Genomic DNA, 18,729 nt, shown 5'->3' with positions numbered 1-18,729 from the left:
ATAGAAAAGGAAAAAAAAAGAATAATAAATTTACTTTATGCCCTCTTTGATTGTGTTCAACACAAAAAAAAATTGTATTAAACATAACATGAACAAGAAGAAGAATTTCTTTAAAAAAAAATACATATCTTTCAAAGAATTAAGATAAGACCTAGAAATCCCTCACATGAAAAATGTTTCATTGTTGTGTTCATGCCTCTTTTCCCTTCAATAACAAAGAAAATATTTTTATTTATTTATTTGACGAAAATTTACATTATATTTGGTGAGGTATAAAGGTTGACTCAATTAAAATCACATTATTATTAGTTCAAATTTCTTATTGTATCAATGTATTAGATTGAGTTGCCAGTATGTGTTTGACAGAATTCAATAGTTCTGACTCAAATTGTATACGTGTCGTAAAATATTTATTTAATGTATTTAAATTATTAATTTCAAATTTAGTAATTAATAAGAGCTATAATTTTAAATCCATAAACTTTAAATTTTTAATTAGCTTAATTTTTTTTAAAACAATTCTATATAGCAAACTTAAATAAGTTTGTGAAAGAATTTCTTTTTCTTCTTTAATTTTTACTCTTTTATTTAAAAGGAATAGTTTTGAACTATAGGTCATATGTGTTACCTTTTTTCTAAAAAAAAAAAAAAAAAAAGTTACATCACTTGAAATATTAACTCCACTAACTTTAATAGATTATTCTTTTCTTGTGGAATCCAAACTACCTGTTTTTCAATTGATAGTTTGGTTTATCTTTTATCCCTCTTTTGTTTTTCTTTTTTGTTTTTTTGCACACCAAAGAAGAAACTTAATTAATAATTGGTTGACTAATAAAAGTATTGCTTCATATTCTCTTAATCCTAAATAGCATAGTGAATAAATCCTTTATTATTTTTTATTTATCAAAAAATAGAAAATTTCTTTTAGAAAAATAATAATTTTTATTATTTGGTTTAATCGTCTGAAAAGGGAAGCGTTACCTACGAAGAATTATCTGTTCCCTCCTCCCCCAACCCAAATCCACGATTTAATCAATCGGAAAGACGAAATGCTACTTACGAGGACTTTATCTATTTCTGGGGCAACTCCCCCACCCACAAACTCTCAGCTGGAAATCGAAGTACCATATTCGAGGAATTTATCAATTTTCCGAGCTCTCCGCCCCCCCCCCCCCCTCCCTACCCCTATTTATTTCAAGACAATAATAAATTAGGTGGAAGATCAATCTTTTATTTGAGACAAAAGAAGTAAGTTAATTGAATTTTAACTTTTATATTCATAGGAGATTATATCATGATGCATTATAGATGTTGTTTTTATTGTGTGAGATGCACATCATGATGGATGATGCATGAGATGTGTAAAATAAAATATAATATATGAGATTGATAAAACATAGTGCAATTATTATTTTTAGTTTATTTAAATTATAACATTTCATAGAAGATTATTCCTAGTACAAATTAATTAGTCCATCATATTCATACCAAAGCAACAAAATATTGTTAACCTTTGGTCACTTAATAATTAGTTATTACAAATTTACAATCATCATAAAATAACAAATCTGTAATTTATCAGACATTTCTATTCCTCCCATTTTCCCTTTTTCCATTTAATTTCTCACATCTTCCATAATTCATTTATCTTCCAATTACCACGATATTGTAATGTCATTACACTAAAACTTATACACATTTGATATTTACATCAACAATAATAATTATGTCGGAATTTCAGATAAATTTCTACTGAATTACTTGATATTCAATCGAATTGTATTGATCACCATATTCAATTTATGCATTACAACGAGAATACATACTCTGTAACTATAATAAAGCGATAAAAAATATACGTAAACGAACGTTTAACTTTAACCCACCTCTCCAAACTTCAAATCAATACTACAATCAACACGATATATATATATATATATATATATATATATATGACTTATTAGACCTTATTATTAAATTTTAATAAACAAAATTTAGACCATACACTATTCGATGTATATTCTAACACAACTATCAAATCTTTAATAAATATTCTCATTTTTTTTTTTGACTATTCCACTCACCGGCCAAATAATAAAAATATGTCTCCTTAAAATATGACTTATTTTTCGAAATCAACAAGCACTAAATTATGATCTCTGTTCCAATCTCAGTGAACAGAGTTACTCAGTACCTATACTAGTTAAAAAATAATAAATATCTCGTGAGATTAATTAAGTTACGAAAAAAGCTGACGAGAACATCACGTTTAACACAAGAAACTGATGAATTTATATTATCTATATATGATATTATCGTAATCTATAAATTAGCTAAAATATTTATAGTTGGGAATACTTGCCTAACTTGCATATGTTCCAAATATTTTGCTTTCATGTTCCATATTTGACGTTACGTTAGCTCACAATTTCTATACGTTCGTAGATAGAGTAGGATGGGCCAAAATTCAATTTGCTATAGTTAATTAATTTTGAAATTTGGAATTTATTAACATGATTCTAAGTTCTAACCTAAATAAATTGGCTTAATACTATACAGATACTCTCAAATTTGTCAATTAATTTCATTTAAATGCTAGAACTATGACTTGTTTCAGTTGAGTATCTAAATACATGACAAAGTGTTTCAATTAGACACTTTTTCGTTCGAATTTGAATTTCTTATGCACGCATTCTCAAATGCCTATTACGTAGATAAGTCAACCACTTTAAAAATAATGTCATGTCCTTTAATTATTACGCGAATTAGACTCAATATTAATTGTGGAACCTTGGATCCGGCTTGTTCAATTGATACGATGTATATAATTAAAGGAAACGACATGCTTTGTATTACGATATGACGTAATTTATCGATTACGATAATGTTGCAATGGTTTGTCTCCGATTTGACTCTCTTTTAGTTAAAATCTAATCAAACCACTTAAGATCAAGACTTTTTTTTCACTATCGAACCAAATCTAATCGATTCATGGTCAGATTCTTTTTCACTTTGATTCGGATTATCGATTTAAGAACACCTCAAAAGATAAGATAAAGATATGTCTACACTCTGCTCTATCAACATTTCAATTATTACGAGACTTGTGAGATCTTAATGAGTATGTTATTGTTACAAAATTACTACCAAATTTCAAATATTTAGAGTGCAATTATGACTAGCTCGAAGGGGAATTTTGTAGTAACTGGTAAAGTTGTCGTCATGTGATCAGGAGGAAACGGTGAAAACATCCTCTGACACAAATATAAAATAAGACGACATACATACACTCTTATAGTGAAGCCCTTTCTCAAATCATGTGCATAGCCAAAACTTTAGTGCATTGAGATTTTTTTTTTTTTTAATTCTTAGTTAGTGAGAATTAATAATTTGCGGGGGTAATAATATAATTTCCACGAATATTCTTCCACTGGCCCATTTTTTCAATCTGTATTACCACACATCAACCTCCAACGTTCTTTTCATGCCTAAATAGTTCTTTAATAGAGTGACTTTTCAGCAGATTTTAGATTAGTCGAGTCTCAATATAAATAACAAATATTAGGTGGGAAATTAAAAAAAAAAATCTTCCATTGTAGGTTTTGAAAATAGTATCGTTTATGGATTCTATCGACCTTTAATAGCTTCAATTTAAATTTTGTATTTATATTAAAAATTTATTAAAGGGAAAAGGCTCAAATATGCCACTGAACTATCAGAAATGACTTATTTATGTCATCCGTTAAAAGTTGGGCGCATTCATGTCACCACCGTTATTAAATCGGTCCATCCATGCTATTACTTTTTAACGGTGGTTTTCAAAAAAATTGCTTTGCCACGTGGCCTCTTATTAGAGGTCCACGTCATTTTTTTTTTTTTAAGTTTTGATCCATTAAGAAGAATTCACCCACACCCAACCTATCACCTTAATCCACTTTAATATTACTCTTAATTTTGACCCCAGATTTAAACATATCTATAATCATTTAGTCTTCAAACATGAAATTTACACACTTGAATACTACGTTTAAAATAATATAGGTTAGAATAATTAATAATTTAAAATGGAAAATGAATAAATTGTGATTAAAAAATAATTTGTTTTGACTCTCGAAATCCGAACATCATCACATAATTTAGGACAAAGAGAATACCACATACATAAAGAACCACAACTTTTAATTAGGAAGAATACCTAAAAATTTCTTCTAAATTTGAATTATAAGTTGTAAATTGAATTATTGGTAGTCTTAATTATTTCGTGGACTTGGCTATTTGATAGCCTTTATACTCTTTAACATGGACGAGACGTAGAGCATAATTTATTTTTAGGCGTGTTAGAGTTTAAAAAAATATAAAATAAATAAAAGACCACCATCCAGGTACATAGGGTGTTTTTAGTCCACATATGTTTTAGTGTTTTTTGGTACCTACTCACCCAGACACTATTTATGCGTATATTAATGGATCTTTAATGTGTCTATTAAAGAATCTACCCACGCAAAAAAAAATTATGCTCTACGTCTCGTCCACGTTAAAGAGTTTAAAGACTACCAAATAGCCAAATTCACGAAATAATTAAGACTACCAATAATTCAATTATAAAACTTATAATCCAAATTTAGAAGAGATTTTAGGTATTCTTCCTAATTAAAAGTTGTGGTCCTTTATTTATGTGGTATTCGCTTCGTCCTAAATTATGTGATGATGTTTGGATTTCGAGAGTCAAAACAAATTAATTTTTAATCACAATTTATTCATTTGTTATTTTAAATTATTAATTATTCTAACCTATATTATTTTAAACGTAGTATTCAAGTGTGTAAATTTTATGTTCGAAGACTAAATGATTATATATATGTTTAAATCTAGGATCAAAATTAAGAGTAATATTAAAGTGGTTAAGGTGATAGGTTGGGTGTGGGTAAATTCTTCTTAATGGATCAAAAAAAAATAAATGATATGGACCTCTTATAAGAGGCCACGTGGCAGAGCAGTTTTTTAGAAAACCACCGTTAAAAAGTAATGGCATGGATGAACCAGTTTTATAACGTCGGTGACATGAATGAGCCCAACTTTGAACGGATGACATAAATGAGTCATTTCTGATAGCTTAGTGACATATTTGAGTCTTTTCTCTTTATTAAATATACACAAAGTATTAATTTATGATTCGTAAATTTTAATACTCATAGACTTCAAATCCTGATCGTGCCTCTAAATACAGTAATTATTATACTTGGAAAAATAATTGTGTTAAAAAATATTAAGCTAGTAGTTAAGGACTTACCACCAAAGATTAGGGTATTAGGAATAAGATTTTTTTCACCATTAATTAGAGATTCTATATTTAATCTCTAATAACAAAGAAAATCTTATAGAGAGCGCTTCGATATAATTGGGGATGACTCGAAATTAATTATTTTGGTATATGGAATTGAAACTGGACAAATACTTTAAAGTCTACACAAGAAAATTATTGTATGCACGTAAAAAATTCATCTCCTTAAAGAATTAATTAATACCCCAAGATTAATTTAAGATGGTCAAAATTTAACTAAACCAACATGAAGCTTCTCTCTTCTTCTTTTTTTTTTTTCATTTAGTTTCATGTATATATTAGAGTTTGATCAGGATACGTGTTACCTATGACCTATTCAGAAAAACGTTCCGTACCCAAAAAAAAATATTTATATCAAGGACTTAAAACTGAAATCTTTAATTAAATGAAGAGCAATCCTATTCATTACACTATATCAAAGGTAAGCAACAAGAAGCTACCAACATGGATTGTGGTGCAGTGGATGGGGCTACTCCACCCTTAATCAAAGATCGAGGGTTCGAACTTGGGTATGGAGAAAACTCTGTTTTGGAGTGCTGTCCCCTTTAGAGAAACAAAAAAAAAAGCAACAAAAAGCTTTGGAAAAAAGAAACTAGTAAAGTAACGAACGATTATAGCCATTTACAAATTAAATAAAAGAAAAGAACTCTTTAATATTTTATCGATAATTTTTTTTTCTTATTTATGAAAATAAAATTTTCTTATAAAAATAAAAGATAAGTTTTGTAAAAGACTATAAAATTGAATTTGTCCTCCCCATCTAGTTTCATAGTGAGGTTGTCGTTCTCGATGGGTCTAGTTGTAAGGTTCAAATGTAATATTCTTTCTTATAATTTAATTTAAGTGATATACTTGTTTATAGTTTGTCCTAATTGGTTTAGAAATAACTTTTAACTTTTGATTCAACATTTCATGAAATGATTTATACTCAATACACTTGAGTCGAGGATCTATCGAAAATAGTCTTTCGAGGTAATGGTCGGTACGGCTGCATGGTACGAACAACGTACACTCTACCCTTCTCAGACTTCATTGCCAGGGAATACATTGAATATGTCGTTGTTGTATCTATACTCACACAGATATCTCAACTTATCTCAAACCACAAAATTTCAAAAGTCATTTTCTCTTTTCAATACCAATCAAGTACCGCCATACAATTTTCTGTTCAATTTATAGTTTACATCGACGACACGTAGTTTTCAAAAAGGGCAAACAATATAAATCCCAACAGTATAGAGCTTAATTACAGGAAATCCTAATATTTTACATAATTATTGAAAATTTCAATTTTGAGTCTGTCGAGATACATAATTAACTTTCGATACATCCAACGAAGAAGATACATTTTTTCCTTTGTAAAAATACATATGTAGCCCGCAATACATCCAACGAAAATGTAATTAGTTAAGATTTTTGTAATTATTTGTACGGGTGAGGATTTTATAAATATGCGGGTTAAGATGTATATTTATATTATTTTTTCTTTAAAAAATAAACTAAAACTTGGAATCTAATCAGAGGTGGAGTCAGTCCTCTTTACGAACCCCATTCGACGGAAAAATATACTACTTATACATGATTAAAATTATTTTTTATGTGATTATAGTAGGTATTGAATCTCCTTCGACTTAATTTTCTTTAAATATTGAACTCCCTCACTTAAAATTCTGACTTCGCCTCTGAATCGAATACTTGCGTAACTATAAAACTTTTGAAACTTATGGCTATAAAGAGGTACGTCTTAATATTTACGAGCACATCTAAAAACTTGTAGCTATAATACTTTGGAAACTTCAAACTTAACCCCATTTTCCCATGAACTAATCAACGGATCGATAATCATCAACATGCAGCAGTATTTCAACACACAATTTCACATCCCACGAATCATCATATACGTAATATATCTCATTTATTTATGATCATAACTTGAACCTTAGTTTGAGTCTTTATTTGAGTGAATGATGAAATGGAGTTACAAATTTCTCTTCTAAAGCCAAAGGGTGTATCGGAAACTACCTCGCCACGCCACATCACTTCTAAGGTCCATCCTCCTCAAACTCTACTATTGCAAAGCATATATATTTGTTACTAAGATTACTTTCACTAGCACAAATAGGTGAGTATATCTATCTACTAAACATTATTGAGATATGCATGCATTGCGTCCCTCTACCACCAAAGACATGTACACTTACAGGTCCATGCAAATGAAATATGCAATGACTATCAACATGCACGAATGTAGAATATAGTGATCTATACATGACACACACACATACATATCCCAAATTATGAAAATACCATGACAAATTAATACGTATAAAAGCTAGCTCGATGGACTAAGCTCCTACACGCTATGCATGTGCGGAGTCTAAGAAAGAGCGAGCCAAAAAGCCAAGGGTCTAATGTACGTTGCGTTGCATTTCTGTCGGAGACCGTTTCCAACACGTGACCCCCCCCAGCTCACATGTTTATCGATAACAACCTATATATCCAAAGATATTATAAAAGGAAAACAAATTAAAGAAAATGAACTAAGATACTATATATGAAAAAAGCTAGCTAGCACTCTAACCAGCACATAACATTCATGAGTCATCTAATAACAACAACATAGAAAAAAACAAATCAAACTTAAACAAAGTAACTAATTAAAACAACAACAAACACATGATATTTTTGAGTAAATGTTTTCTACATTACTTCCTTTCCTTCTGTAAACCAAAACCCAAAGCTTTCGGTTTTACAATTCTTACACTGAAAATTCTCTGCCAATGAAAATCCGCCACGTGCACTTTATGGTGTCACATCAGAATCCACTGCGCCAGCTGCGTAGGATTGACAATACCAGGAATGTGGGTCCCATCACTCCTCAACAAGGCTGCCACCTCAGCATAACTCTCATTCTTCGGCTTCGGCTTCGACTTTTCACCTTCCTCAGGATTCAACTTCCTCTTCTTCGGCTCAGCTAAAGCCACGTTCGCATTCACTGGAACCGCTTTGGCTCGAGCCGGGTCGTATTTCTGACCCAATAAAGTCCCTTTAGTCAAAAATTCATAAGCCAGATAGCCGGCTAAAAGTGGATTAGCCATTTTAGTAATATTCGGCTCGGGGGCGGCTTTACTAACGGCCGTTAGTGGATTTGACGGTTTTGGTGAAGAATAAAACGTGTCTTGACGGTCTTTTCTCTTGCGTGATGAATCGTCAACCGTTAAATAACGATGTGAGTGATAATTCATCTTAGCCGTCCGTTTTTTTTTTTCAATCTAATCTGATTTACTGCATGCCACGTCACCACAATTAAAAAAACAAAAGAAAAAAATAATTTAAATTTAAATAAATAAAAGCGATAGAAAAGGGGAAAAAAGTGAATTTACGGTTAAGGAATTATAAGAGGTTTGGAAGGTACAATTAAAGCAAAGGGCAAAATCGTAAATTCATACTAACAAAATACATTTGTTACAAATTATTTTTTTTTTTTGAAAATTAAAATACAGTAGAAATTAGTGGAAAAAATAGAAAAAAAAAGTGTGTTGAGAGGTGGAGTAGTGAGGAGGATCTAGAAAAAGCTGGTCGGATTCCGTCAAGGAAGCCGCCGTGGACGGTGTTTCCCGGTGTACGGACGGTGGTGCAAGCGGTGGTTCCGCCGTGAGAAAGGAGAAAAATGAGAGAGAGATAAGACAGAGAGAGAATGTTTGAAGGGATTAAAGAGAAAAAGAATTTATATAGAGGAAAAGAAAAACTGCAAGAGGCAACAAGTGATATATATAGATAGAGTTTATTCATTTACCCTTTGTTTTTGTATTAATATCTAAAATGCCATTGGGTTTAATGGACTCCAGTAGAAAATGGAGATAGTGTGAAATGACGGTAATGTCCGGCATTTTTTTTTGTGTTTTCGGGGTCGGGAGTGGAAGCTGAGGGGCATTTTTGGGATTAAGGGATAATTAAAGGGTATGGTATTTTTGTAATTATAATGAAAACTGAGGGTATTGATGTAAGGGCAACTGAATTTTTAACATCTGGTATAGAGCCAGCGGTGCTAGCTCCGTGTCTTTAGCATTGCCCTTGAAGGTCAGGATTTTGATGGGGCTTTTGTATAAATAAATCAAAATTTTAGGGACCTTTTGTATAACTAAATAAAATTTAGGGAATTTTGTTTAAGGATTTAATTTTTTTTCCTTTTATTAGAGGTCAAGTCAATTAATATATGATGAAGATTTTGATAAATACTCATACACAAAATATAGATTATATTCGCTTGATCATAGTTATTATGTATTCTCGTTTTAATGTATAAAATTGGATAATTGAGATTGATATGATTTAACTGAATAACAAGTAGTCCGATTGAAATTTATTTGAAATTCTGATATAATTATTATTAGTGATGTAAATAACGAATGTGAATAAGTTTTTATACTATCGTTTTATAATATGATGGTAATTGGAAGATAAGGAATATGGAATATGACAGAGAACTAAATGGGAAAAGGTAAAAGGGGAAAATGGGTAGAAGAGAAAGGTCTTAACAAATTATGGATTTGTTATTTTATGATGATGGTAATAAGTGACCAAACGCTTACAAATGTTTTGTTGTGTTGGTGAGAATGTGATAACTAATTAGTATCAATATTCGATATATTTTTATAAAATGGGGTCTGAAAAAAATAGAGTATACACACCTTAGCTTAAGACAAAATAAATTAAAAAAAGACGTAACTAAAGTTAAAAAAGAAAATAGTAAACAAAAATAACGTAGTCACAATACTACAGTAAAATAATACTAGAATCGATAATCTTCTATGAAATATTATAATTCAAATAAGCTAAAAGGAACTAGTATATGCTTTATTCATCGATCTCATGTATTATATTTTACAAATTTCATGTGAAAAAGAGTTGTCTAATAAAATAGCATCTATGAGGATCATGATTTGATTTCCTATGAGTTTAGGTTAAATTTCGATTAAATTAGTTACTTTTTTTTTTCTCAAATAAAAATTCATCTTTCATCTCTACTTCATTATGGTTTCAAATAAGAAGTCACCGGAATAGACAAATTCGTTACAGATAATGCTTCGTTTTTCAGATGATTAAATTGGGAGGAGGGGGAGCCTAGGAAATAGAGAATTCCGTGTAGATAACGTCTTGCTTTTCAAATGATTAAATCGGGAAGGCGGAGCTACAAAAATAGACAAATACCTTGTATGTAACGCCTTGCCCATAAAATACGATAAAAAAAAATGAAAGCAGATGGTAAAAAAAGGCTAATTGATGATGTATTGTTGGGGGGGGGGGGGGGAGGCCCCAGAATAAGCAAATTCCTAATAGGCGATACTAGATTCAGTTTTTGGATGATTAAATCACGGGGAGGGAGCCTCGAGAATAGACGAATTACTCATAGGTAACACTTCACTTTCCATAGCTTTTTTCTTTATGAATATGTCCATATGACACGACAAAAAAGTCCTGGTAGACAATGGGAGGAAGCTAACTGAAGATGCATTTGGAGGAAGAGGGGGGGGAGGGGAGACCCAACACTAATTTCACTTTAAACAGACAGATAACTCATAGGTAACATTTTGCTTCTCAAGTGATCCGAATGCGGGGTGGGGGTGGGGAGCTGGGGGAGAAGGGTGGAGGAATAGATGAATACCTTGTAGGTAGTGCTCTGCTTTCCAAATGATTAAACTGGGGGATGATGGGAGAACCTCGACAACTGACAAATTCCTAGGAGGGGCTGGGTGGGTGGAGGAATAGACAATTAATAATTAAAAAAAATAAAAAACATTTGAACCCAAATTCAAAACTATCCCCTCTGATTAAAAGAAAAACATATATAGATTTAAAAAAAAAAACATAAATAAATTAATTGTGGAGTTTATAAGTTTAAAAAAAAGTTTATGTTATTCTGAAATAAAATTCGTATTAGTTACTAAATCTTAAATTAATAATTATTTCACATTAAATAAATATTTTAAGACTGATGTACAATTTAAATCAGAACTATAAAATTCTGCCTAACCCATATCCTCAACCCCATCTAATCCATTTATATAACAAGAAATTTGAATTAATAGCAATGTATTTTAATGTGTACTAACAAGAAAATTTAAGTCATGCTTTACCTCATCAAATATAATGCTATTTTTTTTTTATCAAAAAAATTATTTTCTTTGGTATTGATAAGAAAGAAAAAGAATAATATTATTCAAGAGAAAAGAAGCATGAACTTTACCATACCATTGAAGTGACAACATTTTTCATGTGTATGATTCATAGATCTTAACTTAATTCTTTGAAAGATATGTATTTTTTAAAAAATAAATAAAAACATCTTGTTATTCTTGTTATGTCGGATATTATTTTTTTTTGTTTGAATATAATCTATTTATTTTTCTAATTTTCCATAACCTTTTCTTTTTCAAGTAAATGAAAATCTTCCCTTTTAAAAAAGAAAAACAATAAATAGCGATAACATGTTCTGCCAATCACATGAGGTGAGGTCCTCTTAAATGTTGGTTTCTTGAAGGCGTGGTCCATTTGATTGCAACATTTTCATAATAAAAATTTATAGATGGTCAATAAAACATGGGATTTTTATTTGGTTATTAAATAAAAAATAAAAAATTGATCCAACATGTTAATAAGACATAAAATAATTAACGATAATTAAAATCGAGCAACGTACCTGTTAATAAATGGATTAGATCTTTTTTCTATTACCATATATCGTTGTGGTAGCGTTAATGGACTAAAATTACACACCTTTTGATATTTCACAACTTGTGATGATACAAAAGAGTCAAACAGATGTCTTATATAGATGATAAAGAAGGATCTAATTGTAGATAATGATATTTAATGGGCTTTCTCATTACGGCCATTGAGTTAAACCTACACTATTATCTAACTTAACCCATCAACTTGATAAAATGCACAAGTCAAACTTTGATTATCACACTATAATTGAAAATGGGTCAAAAATACTTTGAAACTATTCAAAACGGATCAAATTTATCTCTTTTTATGTTTTTGGATAAAAAATATCATCGTTGTTATATTTTTTGTCCAAAAACATCCTTCAACTATTTAAATGGATAAAAAATGTCCGTCATTCCTTTTAACGGTTGCTTCAAAACAAGTGAAAATGAGCCAATTTTACCCGCCAAACATTTAAATAGAGGGTGTTTTTCGGACAAAAATAGAACGATGAATGCATTTATTACAGGGGCGACTCAAGAGAATCCGCGGCCTAAGGTCAATATCGAACGGAGACATTACTTTTTTAAGAAAAAAAAAATTATTTTTATAAAGTCTATTTTTTATATAATCGATTTCTTCTAATAATTTTTTTAATTAATAATAGAGTCAATGCATTAATTTATTGACACATAGTATTCTGGACTAGATATATCAAACTCCATCGAAATTTTTTTATATAAAAAAATTTATTTTTCTATAAATAGTATTTAATATATTTTTTAAAAATTTATAATTTATTATTACTAAAAAAAAATGAGGCCCTCAAATATTGGGGGCCTTAGGCGGCGCCTTTTTTCCCAAAGGGTTGAGCCGCCCCTGATTTATTATCCAAAAACATAACGGGAGGTACATTTAATCTATTTTTAAATATTTCAGGAGTATTTAAAATTTTTTTCCCAGCTGACATTAATGGACTATATCATACGACACAAAAAAAGTTACATATAAATAAAACGTTAAACAATCTTTAGTATATGTTTTAACCTACATAATAAATTAGTATAATTATCGTTCGTATATGTTCAAAGCATAGTTATTACTCTCTTTGTTTTGATTTATGTAACTTAATTTGAAGTATGATGGTCAAATTAACTAATCGCAGTATAAATTCAAATAGAAGTTTTAATTTTTTGAAATAAATTATAACAATAATCAGTATATAATCAGCCGAATAATCGATGTACACAATGATAAAATGGTGATTGTGCACTATAAACTCACTAAAATTTGTAAAAATTAAAAATAAAGATTAAAATTATTTTTTGTTGTGATCTCTGTTATTTTATTGTGTATGCAATATATATATATATATATATATTTGTGGGGATTTTAGGGGTTTGCTTCTTTTTTATTTTTTTTCCTTTAATAAATTTCACGATCTGATTGTCTAAATCTACTTATCCATAAAAGTCCTTGTTGATGTTTGATATCTAAACAAACATGTTTTTCCTTTAACATCACATTTTTTGCTTTTCTTTTTTTTCCTTCAAATTTTCAATAATTTATATTTAAAATTTAAGGACCAAATATGAAATCCATTTAATTTCATTCCCGCAATTTATAATAATTAATGAAAGAATATATTCCGATTTAAATTGTGACCTTTTAAGACGAAATAATGAGTAAATTGTGACCTTTTAAATAATCACATGTTAGTATGCTAAATCTATCTTCAAAGTATATTTTAAAATTACACCTTTTTTTTTTTTTTTCGAAAGTTCAATGCTATGTTAGAATAGGGACAACTCAAAGGAAAAAAATATCCTTTTAACTTTAATTAGAAGGTTACAATTTCATAATAGAAAGAGACTTAATTGATCAAAAACAAATTGGTTTGGATACCAGAATAATAATCTCAAAAGAAAATAATTTATCTACAAAAGGAAATTAGATCGGATCATTTATATGAGTCATTTCGAATCAATATTAATTATATATTGTGACTATTTCGTGTTTAATTGATATGTGATTGGACTATTAGATTAGTGAAATAAATTCAATAATCATGTAAACTGTGTGTTGATTAGATTCTTCATTCTGTTATAAAATTAATTATTTTTTTCATTTATTCGTAATTATTTTTGAATACTACAAACACCTCAATAGAGTATTATTATCCCATTTAGAATTATCTAGTGCAAAACTAAACATATTATTCAAATTATTCTTGTGTAATTCATTTATAATTCGACGAACCAGCTAGAAATACTTATAACCCGCACTAGATGTTTACACCAAGTTTGCTCCTTTCGTCTAAAGTTATGTGAGATAGTTTCACTTGGCACGAAGTTTAAGAAAAAAAAAAATAAATTTTGAAATGTGTTATCTAAAACAGTGATGTAAGTTTGTGTGACTATAAATCATTTCATTAAGGGTAAAATTGAAATTTAAAATTAAATTTTACTAAATATAAAAAATATATCATTTCTTTTGAAACAAACTAATAAAAGATAAGTCATATAAATTGGAACATATAGAGTAATTAAAACTTAGAATTTAAAAATTAAAGTTAGAATGCATAAGTGATCATAAATGTGTATACAAAGATATATGCCTCCATTTATTTTTTGGTAATAATATGTGATGCAAGTAAGTTATAAATTATATAATTATTAAAAAAGGATAAAAGATTAATAAAGAATCTTTACTGAAGTTAATATAGTATATAACATTGTTTTTCCATATCTATCAAGATTTATCTAAATGTTGTCTTTGTTATCCTAACATAGTGATATATTACTAATTAAACCTTATAATTAAAAAGACAACTAATCAGGATTATTTTCTTGTAGCAACATAAAATATTATCAGGTGGCAAAATAAAATTATTGATTGGGTTCTCGCACCCTTTAATACATCTCATCTTTACCCTTCGTAGCGTTTCTCCCACTATCTCACAACCCCTGCTCCCAACCAGTGGTGGACCCAGGACTCAGAGGTCGTGGATACTCAGAAGATTCGAACACGTATATTGATGTCCAAAGTTTTAATGTTCTATTTGAAAATTAAAGCATTCAATTATCTTCTTGATTTACTTGTGCTTTTCCAAGCCTGATATCAATATTTATATTTTTTTATATAATTACCTAACCTAACTCGAATTTAACGGATTTCAAAGCAAAAAAAAAGGTCATAGGTCAACCCTGCTCCCAACCCCACTTATCATAGTATTTATTTAGAGACTATAAAAATATTTGTAGGATGCTATTTTTTGTTTATGTGCCAAATAAAAGAAAATAATTAAAAAACTCACTTATTTTCCTAAAAAAATAATATTTTTCATCAATAATATTTTCCATCCAAACACACCAATATATAATATCTACGATTCAGAATAATTTAAGGAGAAAAAGTTCAGGTAGATCCCTCAAGCAAAGATGCTTAACCCCAATTGATTTTCTTATAAAATTCCTATTATCTTTTTTAAACTAAAAATTGCTCACTCGTAATGCTGCATTAATTATTTAGCTATAAAATTTCATTTATATATAACCATTATTTGACTCATCTACCCTCTTATATATCTCCTTTATCTTTAGGTGGTTATTGGTTGAATTTGGAACCAAAATATGCCCTATAATTAAAAAAATATCAATATATATCATATATAAAAAAAAACATCAAAATAGACTTAGTGTACTTAATAAGTGCACAATATTTTTAATCCATTTTTTTATAGACTGTGCACTTAATAAGTGCACAGTGGATTTATTAAAGTCACAATCTCTTTATTTATAAACTGTGCACTTATTATTCATATTATTTATAGATTGAACATGATTATTCATTTTTTTAAAGATTGTGCATTTTTTTAGTACACAATCCATTTATTTATAGATTATGCACAATATATTATTTTTGATTGTGCACATTTTTAGTGCACAATTCATTTATTTATATAGTCCATTTTTTTGCAAAATACTGAACAATTTGATGAAAAAGAAATTTAATTAAACGAATGCATATGATTAGACTTATATTGTTTATCTTGGTTAGTATATATGCAACGGGAGATTCCGCTCCATAGTAGAGAAAAATAAGTTGAAAGACCTCAAATGTTTAATTAAAAAAAATGATAAGTGGGTCTCAAAATATTATTAAATTAAAAAGGATAAAATCATTTAAATAATTGAAACGGTTGTTGGGACAATTAAAGTTATTTGATAACTTTGTTAGTTGTCTCAATAACTATCGAAGTTGACTATCAAAGTTGTCGAACAACTTCGATAGTTATTGAGACAACCTTTTTAGTTGTTGGAACGAAAATATATAAAAAAAAATTGATTTTTTTTTTGTCCATTTTACCTAATTCTTAAAATTTAAAGTATCCTAAATTGACAAATTTATTTGTCCCTTTTAATTCAAAGTCCTTCCATAGTAATTTGCTTTTAGTATTTTTAGTTTTATATTTTTTTCATAAGAAATATTTATTTATTTTTATATATAAAAAAATTAATTTTTTTTCTATTCAATTTCTAAGTGGCTTATAATTTGATTGATCATATTTAAAATCAAGTTTTTTCAAGAATTGATTTTTACTCTTCACTCCTTATTAATGAATATTTGAAGATTAAAGTATACTTAATTATGACCTAATTTTGTAAAGCATAAATTTAGAGAATAAATTTTGTAGAAAAATAATTGGTAGATTATGAAGTTCTCAAGAAAATATTTTGAAATTAAACTTATACGTGGATCACCAATTTAACATATGCCTCTAATGACTTTGTAGAACATAATTTACATGTCTTATATTATAATACAAAATGTGAATTTTTATTACAAATTCTTTTTGATATAAATATTTCAGATCACTTTTTCATTACTTAAAATATTAAAGGACCAAAATAAGTGCACAATCATGCAAAAAAGTGGACAATATAAATAAATGAATTATGCACTAAAAAAGTACACAATAAAAAATAATATATTGTGCACTTTTTTACTGCACAGTCTATAAATAAATGGATTGTCCACTAAAAAAATGCACAATCTTTAAAAAAATGAACAACCTGTAAAAAAAATAGATTGTGCACTTATTAAGTGCACAGCCCATAAAAAATGAATTGTGCACTTATTAAGTGCACAATGTTAACTTTAACTTTTTTAACACCATTAAATATCTTCCGTTACAAAGTTAAAGGTATTGTGCACTTATTAAGTGCACAAAATTTATTTTGTATTTTTTTTTATATATGGTATATATTGGTATTTTTTTTTAGTTTTAAGGCATATTTTGATTCCAAACTCTTATTGTTGTAATGTAATTTTTTTCTTTATGTATATTAGTCCCTATCACACACACCAAAAATAAAAATAAAAAAATCAATTTCAAATGTAAAACAATTTGTTGGAAAGTGAGATTTCTAACATAGAAAAGTAAGGTCGTTTTCACATATTTGACTTTCAACCAACATAGAAAGTAAAAAAGAAAAAGATATAATGAGAAGAATTGTGCAAAATAGATAAATTATTCACTATCATAGAATGGATTAAGACAAATATATTTATTATATATAGAAACGGATTCATAGTTTAAAAGCTAGTCCTTTTAAGCGATTGAGTTTTACGCTAATAACTTATACGTATTTAATGAATTTCGTAAAACAAATAAAGAGTTTTGGACCGAAACTACATCACTGATCAAATCTGCAATTTATATTCTAGCTCCGCTCTGATCATACGAGTTTAACAAGTTATTTAAAAAAACAAACCGGCTACATATTAAAATCATAACTCGTAAAGTAAATATTCTTTATCGTGCATATAAGTTAAATCCTTATAATATATATGTACCTAACTTTTCTATGTAACTAGTAGCTAAAATTATCCCATAAATTAAAACTTAACATGTACTATGTCGAACTATTCTGATCACAATTAATCAAACTTTACACCAACTTTCTAATTGAAGGCCAGCTCGGTGCACTAAAGCTTTTGCCGTGTTTGGGGTTTGAGGAAGAGCCAAACTATAAGAGTCTATTGTACGCAGAGTAACTTTGCACTTCCGCCAAAGACTATTTCCACAACTTAAATTCATGACCTCTTGATCACGTGACGACAACTTTATCAGCTACTCCAGAGCTCTTTCTGACCAATTTTCTAATTAATTACCAGTTTTTTTTTCTGCAAATCTATTGTAGCATATAGGTACTCCCTACCAGAAACTAATAATATTTCACCTCATAATTGATTCCTTTAAAAAGAAAGATGTGACAAGTAAAGTGCTTAAATGTCCATATGAAGTTTCTTAATATTGTTTGTTATTCCATAAAATGAAATACCTAAAAAAAGAAAGAAATTGATTTATGGTTTAAAGTTTAAACAGCCAAAAGCTAATGTAAGACTTTTTAGAGAAGCAAATTTCTATACTTAGCACTAGGATTTGTCTAGTTTTTTTTATTCCATAAAAAAATATCGTATGAAATAATAACTATTAGTTAAATGATTATACGAGAAAGAGATCAATTGCAGTTTTGATTTGATTTTAAGTAATAAATGTGTTATTACTATTTAAAGATCAAATGATTTTTCTGTTTTACTATTATTTTTAAAGTACTTAAAAAGTTGAAATTGATATATTATTTCTGTGGATGTCGAGTGGAAGGGTCGCC

General features: G+C 28.6%; 1 protein-coding gene across 1 annotated transcript; it reads right to left on the bottom strand.

Moving 5' to 3' along the window:
- Positions 1–7,867: 7,867 nt before the first annotated feature.
- Positions 7,868–11,137, bottom strand: LOC107864211. Its single transcript, XM_016710517.2, has 2 exons — positions 11,007–11,137; positions 7,868–8,626 (listed from the first exon to the last, which is right to left on the bottom strand). Exon 2 carries the CDS (start codon positions 8,584–8,586, stop codon positions 8,152–8,154), a length of 435 nt encoding a protein of 144 aa, XP_016566003.1. The 5' UTR covers positions 8,587–8,626; positions 11,007–11,137; the 3' UTR covers positions 7,868–8,151.
- Positions 11,138–18,729: the final 7,592 nt, after the last annotated feature.

Source organism: Capsicum annuum, chromosome 3, assembly GCF_002878395.1.
Source record: "Capsicum annuum cultivar UCD-10X-F1 chromosome 3, UCD10Xv1.1, whole genome shotgun sequence".
Classification (NCBI taxonomy): domain Eukaryota; kingdom Viridiplantae; phylum Streptophyta; class Magnoliopsida; order Solanales; family Solanaceae; genus Capsicum; species Capsicum annuum.
The sequence above is the reverse complement of the archived record's forward strand: the minus strand, read 5'-3'. Positions and strand labels throughout refer to the sequence as shown.

Excerpts from the sequence above, each read along its gene's own strand:
- LOC107864211 (XM_016710517.2), bottom strand. The coding sequence starts at position 8,586 with ATGAATTATCACTCACATCGTTATTTAACGGTTGACGATTCATCACGC.